At 47.5% G+C, this 27,906-nt stretch overlaps 2 protein-coding genes across 4 annotated transcripts; one reads left to right on the forward strand and one right to left on the reverse strand.

The window, feature by feature from the left end:
- Positions 1 to 326: 326 nt before the first annotated feature.
- On the reverse strand, positions 327 to 5,992 carry cep41 (centrosomal protein 41). The gene is made up of 12 exons (XM_077022002.1): positions 5,860 to 5,992; positions 5,358 to 5,463; positions 4,991 to 5,054; positions 4,838 to 4,885; positions 3,969 to 4,030; positions 3,777 to 3,843; positions 3,437 to 3,575; positions 2,900 to 3,069; positions 2,603 to 2,670; positions 2,386 to 2,500; positions 1,966 to 2,181; positions 327 to 1,660 (listed from the first exon to the last, which is right to left on the reverse strand). The coding sequence occupies exons 2-12, from the start codon at positions 5,388 to 5,390 to the stop codon at positions 1,545 to 1,547; spliced, it is 1,098 nt and encodes a 365-aa protein (XP_076878117.1). The 5' UTR covers positions 5,391 to 5,463; positions 5,860 to 5,992; the 3' UTR covers positions 327 to 1,544.
- Positions 5,558 to 27,906, forward strand: poc1b (POC1 centriolar protein B). 3 transcript variants are annotated; one of them, XM_077021998.1, is made up of 12 exons: positions 5,558 to 5,906; positions 6,542 to 6,626; positions 6,709 to 6,880; positions 6,971 to 7,150; positions 7,411 to 7,518; positions 7,603 to 7,718; positions 7,813 to 7,946; positions 8,057 to 8,125; positions 8,227 to 8,379; positions 8,653 to 8,730; positions 27,179 to 27,391; positions 27,609 to 27,906. In XM_077021998.1, the coding sequence occupies exons 1-12, from the start codon at positions 5,856 to 5,858 to the stop codon at positions 27,750 to 27,752; spliced, it is 1,503 nt and encodes a 500-aa protein (XP_076878113.1). In that variant the 5' UTR covers positions 5,558 to 5,855; the 3' UTR covers positions 27,753 to 27,906. The 3 variants fall into 3 exon arrangements, with proteins under 3 accessions (XP_076878113.1, XP_076878115.1, XP_076878114.1); XM_077021999.1 differs by lacking the exon at positions 5,558 to 5,906 and adding an exon at positions 6,004 to 6,194; XM_077022000.1 differs by lacking the exon at positions 8,653 to 8,730.

Genomic DNA, 27,906 nt, shown 5'->3' on the forward strand with positions numbered 1-27,906 from the left:
GTGGCATCATCTGGGTTCCAGGCATCAACAGTGATCTGGGTATTTTAAATGCTGTCAAAGCAAAGTGGCTCATTGTAATGAGTTTATAAAAAGACTGAATTAGTTAAGCAAAGTTAAGCCAATGAGTTGAGAGACACTGGCTGCTATGGTTTCCTTCTGCCAGCCAATTAGATCATCCTCACTGTGAAAGAGGCAGGGTGGGCCCTCGTGATTATAATGAATCATAAAAATAACCACTCATACTAAGCGGCTGGACTTACACAAAATTCATCATTCACACAACATGGAGGACAATGAAATATTAGTGTCAGGACACATAATGCATGTACCCTATAAAATATTCCTTTATTCAACTTTAAATATACAAATCAATAAACCAGGTAGTTTCCATTCATAGACTCTTCAATGGTTATTCAAGCATTGATCATTGTGAAAGATTAGTATAACTGACATGTATCAGTCAGCACTGGAGGAAATGAAGGTTTATATCTCTCTCTCTCTCTCTCTCTCTCTCTCTCTCTCTCACACACACACACACACACACACAATTACTTCACATAGGCTGTTCAGTGCACTATGAAATTTTGGTTACAGTAAATGCACTTCTTGGAATTCTTTTATCTCTTATATGACAAACTACAAAACGTACAACAAAATACAACAATGATTAATGAGTAATTTCTGTGGTGCATTACTCAAATGCGAATACAACAATGTTGAGTAATTTCTGTGGTGCATTACTCAAATACGCTTTTGGACCAGGTGAGTTACTCCATATAATATTTGACCAGTTGACACTGCTTCCATCAGTCAAATCCTGTTCTTCATTATGCGTGCGAGGTATCGATTCCACTTTTACAACAGAGCTCCTAACGGACATTCACATCAAAGACCAGGATAAAAAAAGATAAACACCCACACTAGGAAGGAGGAGTACAGGTGTGCTCTCAAAACATGCTCTCAAATTGCATACCACATTCAGACCTGTTCTAATAAACTACATGTGGACAGACCACCACAATAGCATTTGCAACCAATATAACCATTCAGTCAACAACATAAAATAACTTACATAATACAAGTCGGTGTACTTCTCCAGGATACAGTATTAGTGATATAAACAGAAGGAAAATTGACAGGTTAAAAACTCTAAAGATCTAACTCATTCCATATTATTAGTTTGATAGGGCTGCAACAGAAGAGCCCTGCTGAGTTCAGATAAGCCCCTATCAGAGTGAGGATAGACTCACACCATCCTTTACACCAAAATAAATGTTTCTGTCAGCATTTAAAACACTACTTTGTAAATCAGCACACTTGTCATGAGTCCTCATTTCTGGCAATGTTACACTCTACAACCAAATAACATGTTTCACTATCTGATAACTGAAATCATTCCTACAGTAAGTGCACAGGAAGCAACAAACAGGCCAGTAGTATGTAAAGGCCAGATGCCCATTCTAATGTTTACAGGAATGCTGGGATACCAGAATACAGGGGCTTTACTGGGGCTGCAGTATGGTAGATGAAGACGGCAGTGGGGATTATTTCCAGGGCCGACTGCTCTGTGACCTGGCGCTGTCGGACCCCTGTCGACTACGGCGGGCACTGGAAGCTTTAGAGTGGGCACTGCCTGTGGACATCCTACTGCTCAGATGACCTGGACACAAACAGAACAGCACAGCAGTTGGCTGTTTTACAAAACCTTGATACTTTCTTGATATTTCACTTCATATGTAAAACAGAAACAGTCAAAAGCAGCTAACATGCAAAATTATTCAACGTAAAATGTAACCCGACTAATATACCATTAACGGCAAGATCTCTCTCGTCTGACATTTTATCGCCACCTTCTGGCGAGTAGCACAATGACAATAAGAATATTTTCATGTAAGAAAATATACTACTACTCAGATTTAGCCTGCAGCAGGGGTACAACGACGTGATGTAGGCCAGGTTACTTACTGCTAGTCTCACTAGGTATGAGAACCTCCTCCAGGTAATGCTGGATCCGGCTGAGGTCTTCAGGGGTGAAACGGTGTTTTCTTTCAGCTGGTCGCAGGGTCTTCTGTGACAAAGAATGTTTCTGACCCAAAGACCCCGTTGGAGAGGGCAGACAGGAGATGGGGAAAGAGCCTGTCGTCATTCCTTCTGGAAACTTCTGTGCCATCACCTTCAGGCCTTAGACAGTGATAAAAAGAAAAGAGGCCAGCACATAACAGCTCAACATTTGCTATGTGAACAGTGTGTGTGTGTGTGTGTGTGTGTGTGTGTGTGTGTGTGTGTGTGTGTGTGTGTGTGTGTGTGTGTGTGTGTGAATTAAGTAGAGTGTTGCAGATCAAGTATTAGTTGTTGCTTAAATAATACCCTGTGGGAATCATCTACCTCCTGACAGCATGAAGAGGTTCTCGAAGCCTCTTTCACACATGGTGCTGGCCGCCTGGCTGGCTATCCTCTCATCTTCATCGTACAGAATGATAATCTTTCCCAAGGCATTTTTCTGGGAATGTGGGTCAAGATTTTTCCAAACACTTGTGCCGTTAGTTTACACTGAATTCAAAATTGGTGCCATAGTCTAGAAAACGCAAGAGTCAAAGGATACATAATTGAGCACCTCCTTGGTGTAAGGGTTCATTGTTCTGGATAGGGTTGCAATCGGATAACTGTGTGCTGTGAACATACACAAATTCATAATCGCAACAAGTTTATAAGTTTAGATTCTAACTTCACTTATATAAATATGAATGTAATATATTTCACTAAAAACACTAATAGTACCAATTCTGTACAAATGATTCATTCATTCAACCCACATTAACTATACAGTTTACTTCAGAATAAATGTGTAAAGAACACATGTTTTCATTTAGTATTCATAATTCTGCTGACCATTGCTTACCACTGATAATATGGCACTGATCATATAGGTCTCTGTCCCGCACATCCAGCAGAAGGTAGGGACAATCCTGGTATGGGCGTCCCTCTGTCCCAGGAGGACACACTGGAGTCGGGCTCACCGTCTTCAGTCCATTCTTATCCAAATCTAGCTCTCCCACGCCACTGATTACACTGAACGAGATCACAAACACGCTCACTTTCACCAATCTATGGGCAGCTGTCTGTGCTCTGGACAAACGTAACTGATATTAGCCCATTTAGTTCCTGCCTCCACAAAGTTGCTGAGGTGGGTGTACTTGCACTCCTGTGCCCCAGTCAGGTCTAATGAAACTCTGGGTCCTGAGAAAGGGGCCTATCTGATTCAGGCTCTTTGTGGATGCATAATGGGGGAGGGCTGTCTGGGGAGGACGAGATGCTCGGATATGTGGGGAGACTTGGAGGCTGGCTGGACTGAAGATAGAAGGTAACAGGCACATGACTGTGCATGTACACACGCATGCGTGAGCTTGTCAAAGCCAGAATAAAGGCCTGGGGATACCTTTGAAGTGTGGATCTGGGGGAGACCACAGAATCGCCTGACTCGTTGCTGTCCATTTTTAAAGGTTGCGGTGATGGGTGGGGAGAGCCATTGGTTCGATCTGAGAGACGATCGATTTCTGCAGACTCAGAAACATCATCTGACACATACAAGAAAACAAACTGAATCCACACACACAGTAAACATCAAAGAACAGTTTTAATATTGCTATTAAGTTAAAAAAACAAAATATAAAACCCTGACGCAGAAACTCTTGGACATAAATATGATTAAATAACAATTACAGCAAAAACAGAAGCAAAATAAAAAACATTTATTTCTATTTACTGCAAGAAGCTACCTTCAGTTCCAGGTATTTCATCCATTATACTCTCATTCAGCTCTGACACTGAAGCAACTTGTATTACCTGAAAAAAGACAAAGTCTTTAATCACACACATTTACAAAGGATAATTTAGCACCAAATACATACACAAAAAATAATGTTTGAAACAACAGCTTAAAAATACAATGTGCAATGCATTCGGCTTACCAGCTGAGCAAACGTAGTCACTTTTAACCTCTTAAAAAGCTCATCTTTTCTGTATCTGTAATCTGAGAAAAAGTACATTCATAAGTACAAAAGAAAACTCATAAAAATCTCAGCATTACAAGGTCTAAGGCATCTATACCTCAAGATTATAGGCTAAAAAGCACAAAAGTATAATTTTAAACGTGTTTAAAATTAGCACACAATGTCTTTCTCACCTGGGTCCTGGGCATCACCATTTTTGACATCAATCTCATCAACCAACACATCACACAGATTAAACCCTCTATTATCTGTCTCCATACTGAGCAAAATATATAAGCTAGTTGCAACCTGTCTTAGCTCAGCACGGTTCCCACCTCAACACTGACAGACGTGCGGCCCACATCTCCTTTTAACGCTGACCAGCGCTCCAAAGGCCAATCTCACCATCTATCCTGCTCAAGTGCAAACACTGATGCTGCCACACAGCATCACAGAGCCTCTCACAGAGGAACGATTGTAATCTACAGTACAATCAGCCTCCTCTGCTTTTTCAGTCAAACTAGGGAACCAGAGTTGCGTATCCGCGAGAAATCTGAGAGAAACTGCAACAAAGTACCCATTCTTTAGGAAAAAGCCAAGTTATCGGGCCAGGAGATATCAGGAGGACAGAGTTTCTACCATTTGCCACGCTTAAAAGACAAAAAATGAAACAAAGTACCAACCTAAATGCCAGTAAGTACTAATGGCTAAAATGTTAACTGCATTGCTTTAATATGAAAGAAAACTGCACTGGCAGTGATTTACTGAACCAATGGAATCAAGTTCATTTCAAACTATATTTGTGGAGAAGAAAGCATTATAAAATTGATCCACCCCAAACAACTTACTTTTCTTTATCTCCTCCAACTTTTCAATGTATTTCGTCATGCTGCAACCTATAAAACACTTATCGTTAATTATTCAAGATGTCCATCACATCAGATATTAGATGAAGTGACTCTTTGATTATGCACCTATGTTAAGTATAGGAACAATCTTACCTGTATCAAGTCTTGTTTTTACATGTTGATATTTTGGGTTTTGTGGAATTCTTTTTTTCAAGTACTGGAAAAAATGCAGTAATTTTAAAATGGGAGTAGCAGCAATTTTACATCTTTTTCCACATCTTGAAACTGTCCTGTTTCAAGGACCAGACATCCAGTAAACCAAACCGTCATTTAACTAGGTTAACACACCAGCGAGAGAAAACCAACCCCCCGTAACTTGATAGCTAACCTTACGAATAATGTGCTAGGTTTTTCAAGTTTTTCACTGAAATGAAATAACCCAGCTCTTTTTAAAAACCACATTTATTTGGCAGAAGCTGTTTTGATGGCAAGACATGCAAAACAGAAAGGAAGGTCTGACCTCTTTGTCTCCAATACTCCGTTTGGTCGACATCTTTATAGTTGCATATGTAGCTGTCTAGTATAGCTAACGTTAGCTTCCCAAATCAAAACACCACAGCCTTCACCTGCTTGAACAACACGGTAGCTGATTGGGCAATGCGCCTGCTTATCCAATAAAAACAGCCGTTCATAAGACACCACTATCCACTACCGCTTGGAACCATTGCTGAGCAACAGTGGCGCGTACCGCAACTGTCTTGAGCCCTTTAGCCAACTTAATCGAGTTAACTTTGTAGCACCTATAGTCCGAATTGAGCACGTTAGCAGTTTAATGTTGGCTAACTAACATATATTTAGACATAATAAGAGCCTATTGTTTTGGTTGTTTCAGTTATTGGCACATTTTCACAACTGTGAAACAGCCACGATGTTTCATAGTTTGTTAGCTAACGTTAGCACGCTATTGTAGGTTAGACAGTCAGTTAACTTGTTTTACAGAAGTCAGGTCTAATCTAACATGCCTGCTGCCCTGCAGAGCGTTGATTCAGCATCGGGTTCACGCTGCCTGGTGAGTACTGAACACTTGTGCCATAATGGACGTGGTCAGCTGGCTAACTAACGCTTGGAATTCTCCTGAATCGACCTCTCGGAGTTCGATTGTTTCAGACTACCCGGTTAACGGCAGCGCGCTACATACGACCAAAAACACGCCTAGTTTAACCGCCTGACTGGCTCGGGTTTAAAATGAACATATTCTGTTTACTTCTCGAAAAAACTATTCTACAAGAAATTCTAGACGTTTCAAAACTTTTAGCTAGATAGCTAACTAGACAGTTAAAAAATGGCATCTGTTTTGGTAAGCACTTGACGTTACTTAGCCTACTAGCTTAGCTATTTAGCTAACTAACGCCGGCTAACACCCCACAACTTTTAACTTTGCAATTTAACTAACTATACATTTCTATCTACCTAGGAAGTTTGGTATCTACTAGAAAAAAGTTATTTGGCACAGAACTAGGTGCAACTATCTGTCAAATGGAAACAATGTGTGTAACAGACTATATAGTTTAACAGACTGTCTAGACAAATAGAAACATGTTATGTCTAAGACTGCAAATATACATTCTCTTCTTTTTACATGCAACATCACCAGCATAAATGTGAGGACATGCTCACAAAACATAAACTGCCTTCCCATTTCAGGCGGACCCCACACTTGAGAGGCATTTTAGAGGTCACAAAGATGCTGTCACATGTGCAGATTTTAGTCCTAACAATAAGCAGTTGGGTATGTAGACAGAATTTCAGAATTTCTTGTTCTGCTTCTATTCTTCTGTGCTCCATTTAATTATGATGGGCCATTTCCTCAGCCACGGGATCCAATGACAAGAATCTAATGATCTGGAACCTCAACCCCAAAGCCAGAGCTTTCAGATTTATGGGACATAAGGATGTCATAACTGCAGTACAGTTCTCACCGTCTGGTCAGCTGGTGGCTTCTGCATCCAGGGACAGGACTGTGCGACTGTGGACACCGAACATGTGAGTGCAAACATACCAGGGATAACATCTGCATGTATTCATTGTGATTGCTTGGAAGTGTCTTGAGTGATATCTGTTGTCACATGTCAGCAAGGGAGAGTCAGTTGTGTTCAAAGCGCACACAGCCACAGTGCGTAGTGTGAGCTTCTCCAGTGATGGACAGAGACTCATCACAGCCTCGGATGACAAGTCATTGAAAGTATGGAGTGTGCATCGACAGAAATTCATCTATTCCCTTAACCAGCACACCAACTGGGTTCGCTGTGCGAGGTATGTAGGTGTCGTTTCTGTATTTTTAAGTTTGGCTATAACAGTTTAAAAATGGGATAGTAGTTATGTAATTATTAATATCTGTCAGTATTACAAGATTTCATCTAGACCTTAAACTTAAGGACAATAAAAAATGTTTGAAAAGTTTGTACACTAATAGATGGACAAATGCATTGACTGATTGTGGAATAATAGTGCAGTTGCATACATATACGAGCTCTTGTCTTTCAGTGTTCTCATTCACAGTGTTTGGTTTTCAGGTTTTCACCAGATGGCCGGCTGGTTGCGTCCTGCGGGGACGATAGGACAGTTCGGTTGTGGGACACGTCTACTCGCCAGTGCATCAACACTTTCACTGATTATGGCGGGTGAGAATTTTTTCTGTTCTCTCTTTCACTCCTGCTGTCTGTCTCTTAAGTATTTGTCTTAAAGTGCCTTATTTTTATGCTTAGGTCAGCAACTTTTGTGGACTTCAATAGCAGCGGAACGTGCATCGCATCATCAGGAGCAGACAACACCCTCAAACTATGGGACATTCGAACAAACAAACTCCTCCAGCATTACCAAGGTAGCTCATATTCTTTGATATTTGTTCACTGCTAAAAACCTAACGACTTTAAAGGTTCAAGCTGTTTCGTTCTCCCCCCTGCCCTTTGAAACAGTCCATAGCGCAGCCGTCAACTGCTTCTCGTTCCACCCATCGGAGAACTACCTGGTCAGCGGATCCAACGACAGCACGGTGAAGATCCTGGATCTGTTGGAGGGGAGACTCATGTACACGCTTCATGGACACAAGGTGGAACTCCTAGACCTCCTAGTGGTTGCTCCATTAGTTTTTATTGGTGTTAATATATGGTGTCACGCTAAATGGTGCAAGCTGCCTCTAAAGCTTCTCTGTGCTCGCAGGGTCCAGTTCTGACAGTGGCCTTCTCTCGACAAGGTCATTTCTTTGCCTCGGGCGGAGCGGACTCCCAGGTGCAGAACAGTGGAACAGGGGCTATGATGGGTTTTTACTAGGTGGTGTAAATGAGCGTTCTGTTTCTGAGCCCCAGTATTTGGTGGTGTCTGATTCCTAGGTCCTGATGTGGAAGACTAACTTTGATGCACTGGACTACAGGGAAATGTTAAAACAACACAGCAGGCGGGTGTCCCCAGACCCCCCTCCACACCTGACGGACATCTTTCCCAGGTCCCCCCATGCCCACCTCTCTCAGAATGGAACCATAGAGGTAAGAAGTCACAAACAGTACAATTCCCTTCATTGAGACATGTTACTTCTATACAGAAGCTCAGTCATGGATGTTTTATATAATTCAGTGAGTTGTTGGACTAGTATTACTTATATAGTGTTAACAGACCAATCAGTCATTCTGTTGGTGCAAAATAACCAGCCACCTCTACAGAAGAGTTTATCACTGAAACACACTGATCAACTGCATATGCGTTAATATGAGAGCCAGTCTGTAGTTTGTGTCTCAGCCCCCATGCGTGGGTTTCCTCAGATAAACCCTGTTGTTGCTGACATGCAGTCTGCTGATCCCCATGTGCTGGAGGTGGGGGAACGTCTTTTCTCCACAGTGGTAAGATCTGATCTCCTAAAGTTGCAGCTCTTCACAGTCTATGGAAAATTCTTGGTACACAGACAACATTTGTAAACTCTTCAAATATGTTCGAATTGAGTTATGACACAATCACACCACCAGAGCAAGTGAAAGGACAAAAGTCCTTAAAAGGTTCCTTCAGGAAACAGGAAGAACAGGCTTGATTAGTGTTCAGGAATTATTCTATTAGTCTATTGTATGGAGAGTGATTGAGGGATGAAATATGACCACCAGGGGGCGATGTAGGCCTTATTTTGTTTGAGGTCTAGCAGGAGACAGTAGACATGTAGTTGTGGTGCCACCTGGTGGTCGTGAGGTGTGCTGAACATAATGCCGGTTTTGGTTATTGACTCGCACGCCACAAGCAAAACCTTTATTTATAATGAATGGGCAATGCAGTTGAACTGCAGGATTACACTTTTAGTTTGTTCAGTGTGAGGTTAATTTTGGGCGTATTTGCTCAAAGTTAATGTGGATGCATGAGCCCTGCGCTAGATCTGTTAAATGTAATAGATCACACTAGGTGCTTGTGTTACACAGGGCCCACCCCCTCTCTCCTCCTGCTCCCTCCATCTCTCATTCGATCTGTTTCTCTCCCTCTCTGTCTCTCACGATTTCTCAGCCTGTGTGTCCTGTTGAGTAGATGAGGCGTGAAGACAGACCATGAACAAACACATGAGCAATGCGGTTTGTGGTGTTTTGAGGTGACCGGAGTTGATGCCTGATGAGTTTTCTGTGTTCACCAACTCCTGCCTTTTTAATTCAACAGTACTTGAGTTATCTGTAAGCAGAGCATTAACCTTCAGGCTAAAATAGGCTTCAGGGCCCTCCTGCTCCATACATGGAAACCCTGGTTCTGTGTATCCAACAGTCCTTGGATGAGAGTTCCGGCCCTCTGCAGCCCTGCGGTGTGTGTGTGTGTGTGTGTGTGTGTGTGTGTGTGTGTGTGTGTGTGTGTGTGTGAGAGAGAGGAAGCAGGCAGCAGTGTGAAGTCTGACACTAGGCTCCTTTCTGTATGACGTTTCCTGCCATCGCTTCCCATTTCAATGGCACTCCCAGGACTCTCCTTTCGGTTCCTGTGTGAGTGTGTGTGTGCATGTGGTGGTGCGCGCGTGTGTGTGTGTCATTGCACGTGTATGTGAGAGAGCGTGTGCTGCACACGCAGGCGTGCGTGCGTGTGTGTGTGTGTGTGTGTGTGTGTGTGTTTGTGCATGCCTCCTGAGTGGTGCCCTCCCTGGTGTGTTTGCTCTTAAGCACACCCTTGCCTTTGCAACATTAGCAGGCCCCACTGCTTCTGAATGAGAGCTGGGCACACGTGGGCCCCCGAGCTCCTCGCGCACGGCCCATTGACCAGAACAAATCGCCACTCCTTCAAAGAACTTTCACATCCTCCCCGCGTCCTCGCCGTTCCACCGTGTTCTTAATTTGCCGTAACTCCCACTTAGTGAATTGCTTTTTGGAAATAAGACAAGGACGATGATGCTAAACACACATTTTCATCAGTGAAATGCTGGTGTGTGTAGTGCCCTTCCCTGGCTGTTTACTGAGCCTTTTGAAGTTGATCTGCCTGAGAACTGTGTGACTAGATGTGTGTGCGCACGTGTTACCTGCCCGGGGTATCGTGTTGCCAGAGGTGGTGTGTTTCCCTGACGTGCAGGAAGCGCCCAGAGAGTCTCTTCCTGTGGCCTTAAAGAGCAGAGGATTGGGTGGCCTCGAGGTGTGGACGCCAGTCTTAAGTGCCTCCGCCGGCTCCGGTGACGAGACGTTACGGAAGGAAGTAGCTAAAGATAGAGACGCCCCGGGGGAAGGCTCCCTTTCCACAGGGAGAGCACGGAGCAAGATCGCCTTACAGGGAGACGGGCTCCGGTGTCCCGCACGCTTCCCGTCAGCCAGAAGGGGGCGGTTATTGATTCTGAGAGGAGTCGTGAGAGAGGATATTCACGAAAGATGAGACGTGCCTATTTCGTGTTTGTGTAGTTACATGACATGCATTCAGCCTCCAGTGGTAGACGGACGGTTAAGTACTGGCTGCTAAAAGTGATTTAGAGTTTGTCCTTTTACATCCATGGGTGTTGGACAGAGAGTTTTTCTAAATGTTTCTATTATAGATCTCAGCTGTAGGAGGGGATCCCGTGAGAAGGTGAAGGCTACAAATTAACAGCTAGTAAAAAAACATATAAACCTTGGACTGACCTTAAAGTTTGGAAAAGGTGTCCTAAATCATATACAATCTTGAGGACTATATGTTCTATATTTTGGATGTTACACAAGTCTATAACTATTTAAATATGAATAGAAGGATAGGGAGAGAGAATTTCAATGAAAAAATTAATAATTCTAATATTGAAGTGTATTATATTTGACATGACTGTATATGTAGTTACCTGTTTAGGTTGATGTGTGTGTCAGGGGTCTGTGTGGAGTGTGTTGGGGAACGTGTGTAAAGATGGAGACCACAGAGATAAGCAGACTCTGTTGTGTTTGTTTAATACCGATTTTGATGGTTGCATGATGCTGAAATATGTTCAGTTTAGGTGAAATGCCGTAGCTTTTATTTTGGGCGGAAGCAGTTATTTTTTTATTTTTAGATATTGATGCATTGTTGTTTTTGTTTGTACAGTAGATTTTGCAACATGCGTCTAGTCTTGTATGATCATTGGGAATCAGTAGGTGTTTGAGTGCGGGGAAACGTGTTAAGTATGTGTTATGGTTATATAATGGCGCTCGGTCTACAGCTATATTTCTGTTGTGTTATCACAGCTTGGCTGTGTTGAGTGCTTTTGTTATGGAGGTGGGCAGCATGTGGACCTGTGTTCTGATGACCCATACCACCCCTCCCCCTGCCCTTTCCTGTAAGTGCACACGCACTGAAGGGAGGCTGAAATGGAAAGACCTCGTGTGGTCTCCTGGGGGGCCTGTGTAATCCATGCATTGTTCCTGGGATCTATGATGGCTCTCCGCCCACTGCTGTGCTGTCTCCGCCCATTCCTATGCTGACTCCGCCCACTGCCACTGTTGCTCTCCGCGACATGTACAGCATGTAGAGTACGGCCCCAGAGAACATGCTAACAAGAGGTTCACTCATTGCTTATTCACCATGCCAACACACACACACACACATTTCATTTTAAAGGGCACACTGTCTGCCTGATTTTCTGAACCCTGCAACTAAGCATTTTATGTTTCACTAGTTTGCCGTGTAATTGTTTGCTGGTATTCCTCATCCCTCCAAATTCTAATTCTGCTCATTTGAGCAAACCTGAAGATGGAGCACTCCAACCCCACCTGCACACTGAGGGCAAAATACAGAGCACACCAGCCCCTCCTGCACACACTGCGAGGGCAGAAAAATGCTGTTTGTGTCACCGGTGGTCTTTAGACAGCCCAGCCTCAGGGAGAGGAAGAAGACCACTGCCAATCCGCCCACCAGTGGCTGAGCTCGTGCTCTCTGTATGGAATACTCCTGTTCACCTACTGAAAATCGCTAACCCAGATCTGAATTGATGTGCAAACGCAGAATAGACCACGGGTTTCCATCCCACTTTTGATCCTTCCTCAAACGGACGTCTCTTGTCCCATCTTCCACCTCCGAGCTGCGGTTTGCTCTCTCGGTTCTCTCTGCTATTCCCATCGTTTATGTCTCACCTTCCCCAGCAAGCCTGTCCAACAGGTTTCAGCCGGGGAGCCGCCCCCTCCCACCCTGCCCACGCCGTTCGCTTAGGGACCCAGGCACCCTGAGCCGCAACGGAGCTTCCGTGCTCACCCTGGGCCTCCTCTGTGGTGTCTGTCATGACTTGTCTGCGCTGCCGCGATAGATGGCTGTCTTATCCACATCGGGATGAGGTCTGTTCCGCCTTCTTCTCCGTACCACTGTCTCCCCGCTGTTTTCTTTCGACACTCTGTGTGAGAGCCACCCAAATGGTATACGGTGGCCCAGAGAGGCCACTGCTGAAAATACGCTGGCTGTCCATCAATGATGATTCTAAATATAGCGGCGTGGTCCTATTGTGGGTAACAGGGACACCGCAAAGGCGAATCCTGAGCGTCTGCCTTGCCTGCCTGCCCTTCAGTGCCCTTCCTCCCCACAGTGTTTCACAGTTGTTGAGGTAAATGGCAGACCTCACATCTGATATTTCTTTGCCTGACACACCCTAGATGGATTGTGAGGGTGTAAGGCGTGGGCATCTTCTGTGCCATTGTCATAAGCTCGCCCGCCATGCTTGATTGAGCGTGCTCGATATTTGGAAGCTTGATGATGCTAGTTTTATGGGAGATTATGCTAGATTTGACATATTAAAACATGCTACCAGTTATCTGCATGATTCATTCTGTTAATACCTCACAGTTGTTATATTTACACAATAAAGGCAACAGAGAAGGACAAGTCCACTTATACCACCAAGTAAAGACACCAAGCAAGATGCTGTAACAACTACAACAAAAGTTTCACAGGCAGTGACAGTTAAAGGATCTTCACTGAGCGAAAACCTCCAGAGAGACTTGACCTTTGAAAGAATGACTAACCTCATGGCCAAAAGAAAACGCTATTAAAGCCGCTGTGTGTAAGGAGAAATCCACCATGTTTATACCCAACACTCAAGAGCCTTTCTATAATTTATTTGCAAGAGGAGGTGAAGTCCTGTAGTGAAACCACTTATGGCAGCTGAATAAAACTCTTAAAGAGGATAATGAATGTAGGCGGTGTACACCTTTGTGTTTCCGTCTCCGACCGCCTGCGTTCCGGCTGCCTGCACCTCTCTGCGTGACCTTTGACACGGGCACCGTTGCCCCCTGCAACATGTCAGCACCTCTGGGAATAACATGGGGTCGTGCCTCCATGACCTCATTGCTCAAATGGAAACGCATCGTGTACAAGTTTATAATTTACCGCCTGCTCAACACCCCCCGCCATCCTCTCACCTGTGCGTTCTATTTTTACCACAGCAAGAATGCACGTCGATGTCGGAAGCTGGCCCTAGCGAACTGCGCAGGAAAGGTCGTCAAAATACATTCGCCAACTAGGGACACGCGAACGAGGTCTGAGCGTGAAGCGGTGACGTTTGGCGGGACAGCGACGCGGTGCGACGCGCTCTTGCTCCGCCTCCTCGTGCGCTCCGGCTGTGTTTTTGCCCAGGTGCGGGGAGGCGTGTGTAGACCGGGACTCTGGAGCGCAGGTGGGAGGTCTTTGAGGAAACGGCCTCCGAGCCTTAAGTGGGAGGAAACGGAACGCTGGGGATGATTTAAATGTTGTTTTTTGCCCTCTGGAGAGGAAAGTATGGGGGGATTTACAGGGAAAAGGGTTGTAAAACAAATCTGCTTCCTCTGAGATGGGCTTGGGGTCCGGGGGTCATGGGCTCCGGAGGTGGGTCTGAAATCCAACACTCGCTGGGGCCGCATCCCAGGCCCACCTGTTAGGAAGTCATTCATTTCTATTCCTATCCCTCCCCAACCCCCCTGCCTCCCTGCCCCCTACCACCCCTCCCTGGCCTGCCCTCTTGCCCCTCCTTCCTGTTCTGTGAGTTCCATGTTTCTGCCTTTCTGTCCTTTTGTTTTGTCTTCTGCTGCGTTTCCTTTATACACAAGGTAATTGCATTGTCTGTTTTCAGTTTCTTTGCGTGTTGAGTTACTTCGCTCATTCCTTGGCCTTAGCAGCACATATATTTTATTATCCTCGACTCTCTCTTTTAAAAAAATTTTCCTTCCTTCAAACACCCCCCCTCCCCCCCTTTGGGTTTACACTTACATGCTGCCGTCATCCATGAAATTCCATTGGCATGTCTTCTCTGGCCATGGGGGCTCACAGTACAGCATGCATGGAATGCCCATGACCCTGTGAACCTCCACACCCCCATCCTCCATAATGCCTAAATCCCCCTCCCCCCACTCCTGTCATGGGCTCAGGGCTGCCCGGCGCCTCCCTGACGGCCAGCCCAGACCCTGCAGGCTTAACCCCGCACGAAGCTCTGCCCCCCCTCTGGAGAGGTATTAAGCCCACTTGAAGGCTGGGAGTAGGCAGGAAGCAGAGGTTGGCTGAAGAACACTTAACCATCAGGCTCCACATTCCTCACCGGCCTGCCGTGTGGGAGAGGGGGAGGGCCTCGCACCACCGCGCTACCCACGTCCATCTCTGACCTCCAAACAGGCACCTCCGCCGCCCCAGAGTCATCAGTGGGACGTTTAACTCCACACGCAACCATTTTATCATTTTAATCACAACAATCCCCTTTGTAAATTGCAGGATTCTTAAAAAATGTTGCTCTTTATATACATTTGCGCTTAATTTTTTTTCCCCAATGTAATTTTTTCTTATAAAATCTTTTATTTGCTCCAAACGGTGCTGCTAGTGCCATGATTGTCCTGTTGGTGTTTTTTGGAGCCTGGGGCTTCAGCGTGCTGGACGTTTGCCGTCTCCGTGCTTCCCTGTGCTAACTGTGCACTACGGGTTCCCACAGCGATTCTCCATTCGATTTGGTGTTTTACTCCAAGTTCAAGAGCAGATAATCGGGTATTAGGTGGTGATTATCTTAAGGTAAACCCTTTATAGTGTACCTCTTGTTTTTTCCCCTTCTACTTGTGAATTTGCCGTTGCTTCTTGGCTTCACAAACCTCTGATTTGATCTGACCCCGTTTAGCTGGTTTGAAGGTACTCGGCCGTTCCAAAGTGCTTAACCTGGAGAAAGTCACTCGAAGAGTGGTATGGGTTACCGTTGTTCCGTTGCACAGGAACAGGTTAGTCTTCTGATGTAATCGGACTAATAATCTTGGTGTTCAGGAATGTGGGTACCGGTGAGACGGGCCGTGTGTGAGCTGCATGTTCTGTGACAGCAGATCCGTGTAGTCCACCTTGCATCAGGATAAGGTTAAACAATATGTTTCGTATTTGGGATTTATTCTTGGTTATTGTAAAATGACTAAATCATGGCATTAGCAAACATGGAATGTGAGCCATGCCACAGCTTTGGGGATCTTGTGACTAGAGTGAGAATTTGTAAGTGTTAGTAGAGTTTGTGTTGTGTGCATTGACTACCCTCCAGCAGGTGATAGATTTTCAGCCTGTGCAAGTTCCCCCCTGTCAGGAAGGAAGCCGGTCCATCATTGCCACACAACTGAGAAAAACCTCTGGAGGCTGAGAACTGACCTGGGATCAGTGGGCGTCTCTCTGTGCCCTCTCCTAGCCCGAAGACGGAAGCTCTCTCATTAACACACTCGTGCCACTGCAGCCCACCTCTCGAGTACAGATATCGTTCTTGCTCGGTTTCTTTCACAGTGGTGACGCTTTCTCCTGTGTGGAGAACTGTAGGTGTGGCTGGCGGTGTGGGTGTGGTGTGGCTGGCGGTGTGGGTGTGGTGTGGCTGGCGGTGTGGGTGTGGTGTGGGTGTGGTGTGGCTGGCGGTGTGGCTGGCGGTGCGGTGTGGCTGGCGGTGCGGGTGCGGTGTGGCTGGCGGTGCGGGTGTGGTGTGGCTGGCGGTGCGGGTGTGGCTGGCGGTGCGGTTGGCGGTGTGGTTGTCAGGGGTCCACTGAGACAGCAGGTCCTGTCTGATCCACTTATCCACTTCATGCCCATTACATACAAATGAACAAACAAACTTGCACTAAACCTTACTATACATGGAGCTCTCTCTCTCTCCCTCTCTCTCTCTCCCTCTTCATCTCCATATTCTTAAACTCTTCCTGCTTATTCACACAGCTCTCTTAAGCTGTTTTTCCGACTTTTGTTTGTTTGGGGTTTTTTTTTTCTTTTTTTGCTACTCAAGGCCAAGGAGCTGCCGACCAACTTTCAGGTTAGAAAGCAGGAAGTGTGTGTTGCCAGATCTGTTGGAGAAATGTGTGTTGCCAGCCAGATCTGTTTGAGAAGCTAGTGTGCTTGAGGTCAGCATGAATCACACGTTCCCTGCTACATCCGAATGAGGCTTAACCCTGCAGAACAGACATTATGCATAATGTAGTTGACTAACCAAGCATCCTCATTTTAATAGGTTAATGTTAGTGCTTCAGTAAAGAAATGTAATTTTAAAGCTAGGAATGTAATTAAATCCAGATTAATTCATTTTATGTTGGAGCTGAGTTTGTTGACCTGACTTCACTCATGATTACTTCAACTTTGCATTTCCTTTAAGATGTGATTTAAATAAAATAAAGGGATGGGGGAAGTGCAGGGCAGGTTCAGTTACGACGAACTCCTTGCCTCTGTTTCTGGTGGGTATTTTAAGATTCCCTGGTTGTCTCTTATGGGAATAGACTCTATACAGTAAAGGCCAGTGATTGAAAAGCAATACTGACCTTTTCTGTACTTGTATCCTCTGGTTTCCTTTAGTTCCATCCACACTGGCTCTCGTGAGGGCACTCGATCAGGACATGAACAGACCTCCTGCCACCTCCCCTGACTCTGCATGGATCGGTCACATGCACCCAAATCAAGTTAAAGAATGTGTGTATTATTCCCCCTGATGCCTCACGGTGTTCTGTGAGTGTTGTTTAAATTTTGGGGACTTCCAAACCAGACCTCGTCCACATCTTGGAGAATGTGTTAACCTTGATTTGATGACACCTTGAGACAAACGTGCACTGTCCTCGCATCAACACCTTGAATGTCGTTAGTGTCTTAATGAATGGGGAGTGTGCGAGTGGCTCCTGCGTTTAAGACGTAATGAGGGGGCGGGGCCAGTGGGTGTCGGGTGGCGGCGGTGCGTCTGTCTGCGTGAACGTGATGGTTAGTACCTGCACCACTTGCGTACAAAATGCGTCAGAGAGGGTTTACTCTTACCATGCCTCTAAAACGGACTGCATTCTGGGCAGACATGGACAATGGACACAGATAATGGCTTCAGCCCTGGAACGGTGAACTACCATATAACCACTCCGCACAAAGACCTACACACACGACTCGCAAAGCACGGGACTTCTTTGCGTGACCGTTTTGGACCTCTGCATGAGTGAACAGGTGTTGTGGAGGAAGCATAGCGTGGGTTAACCAGGGAGAGGTTTAGAACGGGGTCATCGGCTGACGAGCGGCGAGACGTTCTGGGGGTCCCCTGCCTCCAGAGCCACCTGTGAGTCAGATGTTGTGAGGAGAGAAGAATGGAGTTAGAAGAATAGAGCTTTGAATCCAAAATGGGCCTTTGATTAATCAGCCCACTCTGGACGCGGGATCTTCTCCATTGTTTGCTTTGTTCTGGTCTTGTTGTGTCTCTCAGAAGGCCCATTGTTTCACCCCTTAGGTGATAATCATGAAAGTGTCTGTCTTATGCTTCCGCTGGTTAGCAGTGGCCCCCGCTAACACAGGAAGGCTTTAAAAAAGCTTTATAGAGTTCTAGTGAAAATTGAGTTAACAATATAATATATATCCTGTCCCCTTTTTTTGTCTGACTTAAGTGACCAATTTGAACTTTCTGGATTCATGAAATCCAAAACTGAAAGTGCTCTTCAGCTGCCAACTGTCATTTAGACATTGGACATTTTGAGGAAAATTATCTTGGTACTTCACTTTTGCCAGACAGAAAGTAATTCTGATGTCTCGCTCTGTGGTTCAGATGGTCATCGAGTGTGGTCCTCAGCCACGAGCACAAAAGACTTCAGTGTTGCGAAGACAAGGCAGCACAGTAAATAATCACCTCACTTGACTTCATCACGGAGAGGAGATCTGCTTGACATTAACCCGACCCACACAGGTGCTGGAATTTCAGGGATGGTAAAGAACTTATCATCTTATCTTGTTTTTCTTCCTTCGCCCACAAACGTTTTTCTTTCTTTCTTTCTTTTTTGTCCTTTTCCCTCCCAAGTCCATTTTTTTCTCAGGTGCTGAGTACAGGATGTACCCCTCCCTGTCTGTAGGCCCGACCCACTGATCTCCCATCCCACACTTTGCACTGACCTGCCCCGATCCACCCTCGGCCGTAATGGAAGAGCCTCTCGGGCTCGGGGCTGGAGTTCCGGTGCATTCTGTGCATGCCGTGCCGTCCCCCCTTTCCTGTCTCATCACGTTTCCTCCCTCGCCAGCAGCCCCTCACTGACTTTTTTCAACAGTTGTTGCATTTTCTTCTGCTGCTGAAATTCAGAGAATGAATTTTGCGGCCTTTGAAAAGCGTGTGCTGTATGATGGTCTGACACAGGAGGGATCTGCCCTGCCTGGCTATGGGCAAGTCGCACTGCTGTCTAGACTTCACTTTCATATTTAGCACATGCTTCAGAGTTTTCTCTGGCACTGGTAAAACGGGAATCTCCTTCCCCTGAATGACGCCTTGCTCAGTCACCCTCACTGGACCCATCACTTCAGGGCCTTATACCACAGCTGTTTTTATCTTCAGTTTGCTTTCCATTTGCATTTTAACGTTGCTCAGAGCTGCTGTTTTTCATGGAAGAAAAGCTGCCACAAAAGTGAGTATAGAACATCCCAAACAAAAAAATAAATATCTGTACCAGAAGTTTCGAAATGAGTTTAGGCGTTTTGGCTACGTTTTGTCTGAGCTGGAAAATAGTGGAGGCCAGAGGGTTACGTGGACTGTGGATCTCACTTCCGTTTGCCCTGATCAGCCTGTGTTTGGTCAGGACACTGAAGCTGGCCTCCTTCCTGCCGTTGCCACTTCAGGATTCCCACACGTTGGCCTGTAAATGTGATGTCTTTGGCCACTACAGCAACTCTGTGTGTTCACACGGTTGCGCTACACCAGTCTACTGTGTCTGTCCCACTGTGGTATCCAAGAACACCAGAAGTTAAGAACATCTATGCCGTTGCAGCTGTTGTAGGTTGTGTCTGTAATCGAATTTGTGTTTCGGACTCGTATTGCTGGTGTAGGATCAACTGCCCACGTAATTGTGTTCATTGTGTGATTGTGTTCACCTCATTCACTTACTCTATGAGGTGTTACACTTGTGCATTCCGGTGCTCGATGTGTGTGAACAGGAAGTCAATATCATGCTGCTTGGTGTGAAGCACAGGAAGAACCTCACCACATCACATGACACGGATCCCACCAAACATGTCTTTACATGGCGCTTATGAGTCATTTGAATTCCACCAGTTTATAGGTGCCTCATGAACTGATTAATAGTTCGCAAATGTATCAAGCCAAACCGACTCGGACGGCTCCAGTTGCCTGGAGTGTGAAGACTCCGCACCTCACATTATAGGGCAGTCAGTCAGAGTGTGTGCAGACACGCTACACACCAGCACACGTGAAAAACATGTCAGGAACACACACACACACACACACACACGCGCAGAACTTCCGGTACATGTTGACCTGATGCAGGAAGGCGCTCATGTACACACTGTACACCGCACTTCTGTTCACAAAGACTAAATGTGATCACTGATAAATCAGGAGTCCATAATTTTCATACTGTTTCACACACTGGTGCACTTTTCCACATCACACGTATATATTTGCATGCACAGTAAGTAACACAGTCATCAGTTTGTCAGCTGCCTCTGGTTGCACCAGTGGCATTGAATGGGTTTGTACAGTACTGCCTCTCTGGTGAGTTAAATGCTTCCATTCCAGGAAGCATTGTACCATTTGCTTTGTAAATGTCCTACGTTCCTGACACGCAGGGCATGCAGAGTACTGGAGTAAACGTACAGGATGTGGGGAGATTTAAAAATGTTCGGAAGCTGACCTAAATGAGGGCTATTACAGGAAAGGTTCATTCATGCAGGCGAGGTGATTGGCTTGCCTGTGAGGGGGGTGGGGTTCTGGAGCCAATGAGGGTTGAGGATGGTGCTCGGTATCATCCTGTGCCCTGGTAGTGAACTCTGCAGCAAGCCTTTTTGTAAAGCCACAAACAGGCTCCCTTTACATGCATTTTATTGCCAAGCTGAGGACTTGCTGCTAAAGATCTACTGCTAAAGAAAAACTGCTAAAGGATCTCTGCTCATTTGTCTGATTCCCTGTAGATAACATGATTGGGTCAGTGGGCATCGGACCAAGCCATGGTTGTTTGTTTGTTTTTTCTCTCCTCTGGCTTATGTAGTGCTTGCACAGTGTCCTCTGGCCTGGTGTCTGGCACAGCTGTGTTTGGTACAGTGGAAAGAGAGAGAGAGAGAGAGAGAGAGAGAGAGAGAGAGAGGGAGGGAGGGGGAAAGAGGGAAAGGTCGAGGCAGGAGACGGAGAGACATGAAGGAGAGGAAGAACTAAAAACAGAAGTGGCAGGAGGGGGAGGAAGAGAGGCTGAGGGTGAGTGGAAACCCAAGCGCTGACTGCACCTCACAATAAGTGGAAGAGCTACGGAGGAGAAAGAGGAACAGAAAGTTACAGAGTTCAAAAACAAAGACGTGCTGGAGAGGTTTGAAAAAGAACACCGTGTATCATCGGGGGGAGAAAAGTCTGGAAAATTAGAGGACGAGGGAGAGGGAGAACAGGCAGAGAGAGAGCACAAAGAAGGCCAGGAGATATAAAAGCCGCACAGTGCAGGAAGTGAAGGTCTTACAGCTGGAACTGTCCATCATAACCACACAGCCATGAATAGAAGCTGAAGGAAGACAACTCCTTTAACTCGGAGTCTTAAACTTCGGCCGGGCAGTTTCAAAATTCTCATCCACCAATATAGTTTTGATTTAGTACTCCAGTAAGCTGGGGGCATTTACAATAATCATATAAATGTGGGACATAATAAATGATTATACATGTTATGTAATTAGAACATCGGATGTGTTCTGGATGTATCAAAGTAAACACATTTGTTGTGAGCCATAAATAATAAAAGATTATTCTTTTTACTTTTTCTGTCAAATAAAACCATGTAAGGTCAGTAAAGTTCCATGTTCTTGCAAGCAAAGCGTTTTTTCCTCTCAGTGATATCATGCATGTGTGAATTAAATTTGGGCTCAGCGCCAACACTTGGACCCATCACAACAAACCTTGACATTCTAAACAACCAGATCTGGTTACCCGGAAGCAGTGAAATAAAACCAAGGTGTCCGAGAGGCCTGAATGCTGACGCTTTAATTCCACTGAACCTCTGTGATCACGTGTGATCGTGTGCTCAGCGTTTTCTTAGTGGACGTGTGTGAGTATCCCGTCCCATCCTGTGCACGTGTTCTCTCTGTTTTTCTTTCTCTCGCATCCTGAGTTCGGACTGTAAAAGGACAGGGGAAGCGGATATGGTGGCATCTGGTGTGAGGTGCACGGCGGATGGGGGGTGGGTCCAGCCCGGCGGAGCGAGGTGTCCGTTGCAGGCGTTCTGTCTCGGGCCGCTAGCGGAGTTGCCTCAGGGGGGTTGATTCCACTCCTGTTAATCATTAGATGCAAGATCAACAGGGCGAACGTCTGACTAGCTTTTGCCTTTTAATGGGACGTGCTGTGTTGCGACAGCAGCTCATTTTGTCGGCCTGCGCTTCACGTGTGTGTGTGCGGTGCTGCAGGAGACTCCGCAATCGTTCGTTTGTTCACTTGTGTAGTGATTCGTAGGGACGTTTAGCACGCCGGCCAGCATGGCCTGGAAGACGTCTGCCCTCACGTTTCGCCTCACGTCTCGCGGGGACGTGCTCCATTAGCCCCATTTCCTTCACGGGGCCTCACACCCAGCCCTCCCCTCTGTCCCCAGCTGACCCCTGCGCCGTCCAGCTCGTTGCTGGCAGAAGCCACCGCTGATCAGTTTACCAGCTCGCGCAGCGGTGACATCGCTTTCTCAAAGACGAACGGGTTTCATTTCCATTTCCTGCCTTGTGTCCGCTGCCTGATTCCGCAGCAATGGCTTCCAGTTCCAAAGTGCGGCGACCGCCGTGAGAGGCGAACGCAGCTGGGCCCAGGCGGCCTGCCGTCTAGCCCGTAAAACACACGCAGACACGGTCTAGACGGAGCCTCTCCCGTCGTCTCTGTCCGTATTCTGTTTGCCGTGCAGGCCTCTGGTGCAAAGGACGGGGTGTTCGATGCTCCGCCGCGTCTCCCCCAGGGTCCCGCGGTGTCCCGCGTTCTGGCCGCGGGCCCTCACCGTCCATGCGCCTCTGCCCATGGCAATGTTGTTTTCAGTCCGAAGCCTTTCAGCTCCACGTTCCGCTTGTTTCCTCGCGGATCGTCTTCTCACCTTTCACTCAAGGACGTATAAATGTCGGAAGCTCTGCCCTGGGCCTTTTGACTTGTCGGCTACATTTCGGTACCGCACACTTGGGAGGCCTAAGCCCCATATTTCCTGGGATGACTCATCTCCTCTGATGCGTTATATAAGGAACTGAGTTTCCTTTGGAAGCCAGCCAGAGACACTCGGGCCTCGCTGCCCCGCCAGGTTGTCTCGAGCCTGTGTGTGTGTGTGTGTGTGTGTGTGTGTGTGTGTGTGTGTGTGTGTGTGTGTGTGTGTGCTGAGCGCCGGCAGGAGATACCTGACCGGTTCCTGAGATGACGGCGGCAGGACCGGCACACGGGCCACAGCGGGCAGGTGCCAGAGTGCGGCCCCGTCTCACCGGGTTATTTAATGCTGTATTTGCACATTACAACTTGGCGGAGTATTGAGTCATAGAGTCGGAGGAGAAGATGACTGGAAGGCGTGTGTGTGTGTGTGTGTGTGTGTGTGTGTGTGAGACTCCACTGTGCTGGGATGTGTTTAAGGGTAATGTAATGCAGTGCAGCCGCATCTGCCCCAGTTCAGTGTCTAGTCTGATCCCACTTGTGGAAGCGTTACAGACACTTGGACTGTGCATAGAAGTGTAGAATTTATGTGACTGAGATGATCACAGGCAGCCCAAGCAGCTTCCTGTGTGTGTGTGTGTGTGTGTGTGTGTGTGTGTGTGTGTGTGTGTGTGTGTGTGTGTGTGTGTGTGTGTGTGTGTGTGTGCACACGCTCGTTCTCTGCCGATGACTCATCCGCTCTGTGGGATCTCGGTGACAGACCGCACTTCACACAGCAACTGGGTCAGAATGCAGCTCCTGCCTCCTTCCACTCTGGGCCCATTTCCGCAGAGGAATCCCCATGTTCCTCCAGAGAGGCATTCTGAGTTAATCCGCAGGCTAATATCAGGCATTATCTGCCCTTCCTTTCCTGCCAGTATCATGCGTTTCCTGAACAATCTGTCAGTGGTGTCTCTTGAGTAAGCGGTTTATTGGTACTGCGGTCTGGTTTGCATAAGAGAATTATTATCATATCCTGTGGCCTCATCTTTCATTAGGTGAAGGGAAGTGATAATATAACACAGCTGGACACAAGCTGCCCGGGGGGGGGGAGAGAGAGAGAGAGAGAGAGAGAACGAGAACACTCTGTCCACTTACACACTCGCTCTGCAGGTTTTACTGCTGTACCTGCTTGATTACCAGTTCCGCTGATAACCAGTTCCACACACGCTAATCCCAATCCAAATATGACATAACCTCTAAATCACAAAGCTGGTTCTAAAATGGTGCTGTTTTTATGGTGGAAGCGGATATTTATCTGCTGTGGAGCCAGTGTGGGCGGGCGAGTTGGGGGGGGGGGGGGGGGGGGTTTAGAGAGAGAGAGACAGAGAGGGCGAGAGAAATAGGGACTGCTGGAGGAATGTTTGGGAGAGAGACCTAGAAACAAGAGACATTGAGCGGGAGACAGAACGAGAGGTGGTTTTGGCCGAAGCCTTTCCTGCCGTTTGTGGCGTGGCCTCTGAATGGCGGCTCTCTGTCGTGAGCAGCGGTGCTGTTGAATGCTGAGCGTGCCTGTGCTCTGGGCTCAGTGTGCCCTGGCCCTGACTCTCAGGAAGCAGCAGACGGCTGCAGCTCCTGTCCCCTGACAGGAAATGGCCTACATTCAAAGCGACAAGTGTTGGCTTCACATTTCCACAGCTCCCGCCAGCGTCCCCGCTCGTCTCCGGACACGCTGCTTTCTAAAATATCTGTGTAGCCACAGCCCCGCACGCCTGCAGTGGGACGTGCCTCAGTACCATGACAGTGACATTCGCTGTGGAAAAATTCAAATGACTGTGAAAATAACTTCATTTAAGGTCACGATTGTGAATGTCCCGACGGGACGCGTGTTCGGACTTCTGTCATCATTCGGGCGCGGCCGGGCAGGTCATACCTCGCCGTCCGTACGCACCACCTGCCTCCATATCATCTTGATACTTCCTGTCTGGCACTTCTGAAACCTAACGGGATAATGGATATGGAAGACGCGAGTCAAACCAGTGCTGATTTGATATGATCTGCTTTGACTGGGACCGGATGTGTAGGCTGTGCGCGCGGCTGAGAAACCAAATCGGGGCGGTAAGCAGAGCCAGAGACTAGCTTTAACTCCATTAGCTTCCCTTTAGCAGGTACTCTACATGGAGGAAATCTGACTTTGATCTGTGCGGATGAGATAAAGAGACGGAGGGAGAGAACAGGAGATGGTGGCAGCGGATGAGGGACGGGCAGCAGGGCAAAAGCTAATGCCTCCTTTGATTTCAGTAAGGATTTTCTTGTACTGCGAGTGCTCACTCTAATGGCATTACATGGCATCCTGTGACAATGAAACATCTACCATCACAAGACGGGCAGCACGGCTTAATCGCTTAATGTGTTTGAGTCAATGGAGCAGAAGGAGGGGAGGGGGGTTGGATTGGGCAGGGGGGGGTTGGACGGGGTGGGACGGGGCAGGGGGGGGGGGTTGGACGTGGCGGGGGGGTTGGACGGGGCGGGGGGGGGGGGGGGGGGTTGGACGGGGCAGGGGGGGTTGGACGGGCGGGGGGGGGGGGGGGGTTGGACGGGCAGGGGGGGTTGGACGGGCAGGGGGCTCGTGCTTTGTGGCACTGTTACTTGGCTGTTGTCCAAATGGGCAGTCAAAGACGTGTATGATGATGATTGGAACCAATAATAATGATGTTAGATGATGATATGAAAGCATCAGAAGTTTTGACCACATACTACTCTCATTCATATAATCCAGACATGTAACAAAATGTGATGGCTGTTTGTGGCCCCACATGTTCTTGCAATCCCAAAATGTGTTTTGTGAAACCATCAGGTTTCAGTTTCACACACAGGTGCTAAATCCACCAGATTTCAGCAGTAGTGTCAGCAGGATCTAGTGGCGAGGAGCCACATGACGACCAACCTTTGCTTTGGCTAGAAGAGGACATAGTGTCCACAGTCACTCTCATCCTTCCCACCGTTAGACACAACACTGCTGTTCTTGGGCGCGGAGTGAGGAACTGGGTGATATTTCAAAGGCTCATGGGGGCTTTTCTGCAGGGCTGGAGGAGCTCATTAATATTCCCATTGGCTCAGTGGAAAAGCAAGTACCTGTTTAGCAGCTGGTGAGCCTGTTGACATAAATTATAGCTTGGCCAGGATAATGGCGGTGGGTCTGGCCTTGGAGCTGAGTGATTATATTCAGCCTGTAATGACCCACCTGTGCCCACTTCAGACCCTCTGAACACACTAGCAGGGTCACACCACCTTTGACTATATATGGTGTTTGCATTCACTCGCCGCACCATATTTGAACATTCGTCCTGCTAATTCAAAGCACCTCTGGTAGGTGATGGTGGGATGCTTGGGGAGGGTGGCCCATGGTTTTAAATTAGCATGACTGATGGTGAAGTTGTTTGATCTAGGAATGCTCTTGCAGGGTTTGGACAAACTGTAAGTGTTCAGATTTTAATCTGGCACCTTTTAAGTACCTTTGGTAGAGGCCACTGTATAAAGAGTTAAGAGTGCTAATCTAATACTGTCTCTGTACATTCAGCAATAGTTTAGAAACATTTAGGATTTGCACATGGAGTGTCACTCTGGTCGCACTTCCAAGCGAGGCCCGTTCAGACAGCCGCTTTCTGATGGCCGTTTGACTGGCAGCCGGCCGAACCTTCTCCTCACTCCCTTCCGCCCCGCTGCACTTAGGGGTGGGGGGTAAAGAATAAACATCACCAACAAACAAAAGAAGCCCCCTGAAGAAGCAGCTAGGTCTGGAGAAGGACTTGGGGACTAAGTGGACAGATGTTTCCCAGATGTTTCCCACTGAGGGCAGGAGGGAACCCCGTGATCTTGCTCTGCTGTACACTGGCTGCTTTGTTCCAGACCCCTCCCCAACTCCTCCCCCCTCCCCAACTCCTCCCCCTCCCCTCCCAGGCCGGGCTGCTGTCTCTCTCCGGCCAGGCCTTTGAAGTCGCGGCGCGACACAGGAAGCCAGGGGCTGCAATCGATTTTCTTCCTGCATTAGAGTAGGAATGCGTGGACCCCCCCCCCTCCCTCCAACCTTCTTGTGCATTCTGGTGGAGAGGCGAGTCCCAGCATGGCCAGGGGATCAGAGGCCCCACACACTGCCACAGGGCTGCCAGACTCCCAGTGGGGCTACAGTAAAGCTGCTTGGGGTGGCAGGTGTTGGGATACAAGCCGAAGCACAGAGGTTTTTGCATCTCTTCACTCTGTGATCTGTTTAAGTGATCATTGAGGACATACACTGACCAGTTTTGGGTTTGTTTGGTTCTTTTGGCCCTGTTTTTTGCTTTGTGCTACAAGTTCATAACTGCTTTTCTCTCCACCTTGTTCTCATTTAGGCCAGGAGAGGGCAGGTGGGTGTGCTCGCGGGTTTCCGAGGTCCCGGCGCCGGTCCCGCCTTCATTCACCCTCAACCGGAGTCAGACGAGGAAGTGGACGAGGAGGCCGGACAGGGCCCAGGGCCGGCGGACCTGCCGGAGGACTCCGAGCTTCCAACGGCGGTCAGGAGCACCCTGGAGCACATCGTTCACCAGCTGGACGTCCTGACCCAGGTGAGCGGTGCTGCCGTCTGCTTATGACCATGACTGGGGTCTTGCGAAGTGGAGGTGTGCACAGAGGTCAGGTTTAACTGTGATGAATCTCAAACGTGTCCCGTGTCATTTCATTTGCAAAGGATGAGCTAAAACCCTCAGAGACCATGGGCACGGTTGCACATTTTCCCCCATAAGCAGTGCTGGTACCTGCTCTGACCCTCTGCTTCTCCCTCAGACAGTGGCTGTTCTCGAAGAGCGTCTCACCCTGACGGAAGACAAGCTGAAAGAGTGCCTGGACAACCAGGTTCTCATTCATCAGCAGGCACTCCGGGCAGATGAGACCCACAGGGAGAGCCGTGCGGAGGGGGCGGGCGTCTAGGGCTCCCCATGGCCCTAGTGACCGTAGAGTTTGTAGGGTTTACTGTCCCCCTCACACACGGGCCTGACTCTTGACTCTCTGGCCTCCTGTCAACCTTGGGGTCTCTGCTCAGATCCACAGAGAAGCAGATCAAAACATACAGAGAAGAATTGGG

Source organism: Brachyhypopomus gauderio, chromosome 11, assembly GCF_052324685.1.
Source record: "Brachyhypopomus gauderio isolate BG-103 chromosome 11, BGAUD_0.2, whole genome shotgun sequence".
Lineage (NCBI taxonomy): Eukaryota > Metazoa > Chordata > Actinopteri > Gymnotiformes > Hypopomidae > Brachyhypopomus > Brachyhypopomus gauderio.

What these genes read in the sequence shown, in the direction of transcription:
- cep41 (XM_077022002.1), bottom strand. Translation starts at nt 5,390, where the DNA reads ATGTCGACCAAACGGAGTATTGGAGACAAAGAG. An exon ending in CCCAGATCCACACTTCAAAG is followed by an intron (nt 3,070 to 3,436) that starts GTATCCCCAGGC and finishes GATCTCGTTCAG; the next exon opens with TGTAATCAGTGGCGTGGGAG. An exon ending in CCAAGGAGGTGCTCAATTAT is followed by an intron (nt 2,501 to 2,602) that starts GTATCCTTTGAC and finishes CCACATTCCCAG; the next exon opens with AAAAATGCCTTGGGAAAGAT.
- poc1b (XM_077021998.1), top strand. Translation starts at nt 5,856, where the DNA reads ATGCCTGCTGCCCTGCAGAGCGTTGATTCAGCATCGGGTTCACGCTGC. An exon ending in ACTTTCACTGATTATGGCGG is followed by an intron (nt 7,519 to 7,602) that starts GTGAGAATTTTT and finishes TTTTATGCTTAG; the next exon opens with GTCAGCAACTTTTGTGGACT. An exon ending in CTCAGAATGGAACCATAGAG is followed by an intron (nt 8,380 to 8,652) that starts GTAAGAAGTCAC and finishes GGGTTTCCTCAG; the next exon opens with ATAAACCCTGTTGTTGCTGA.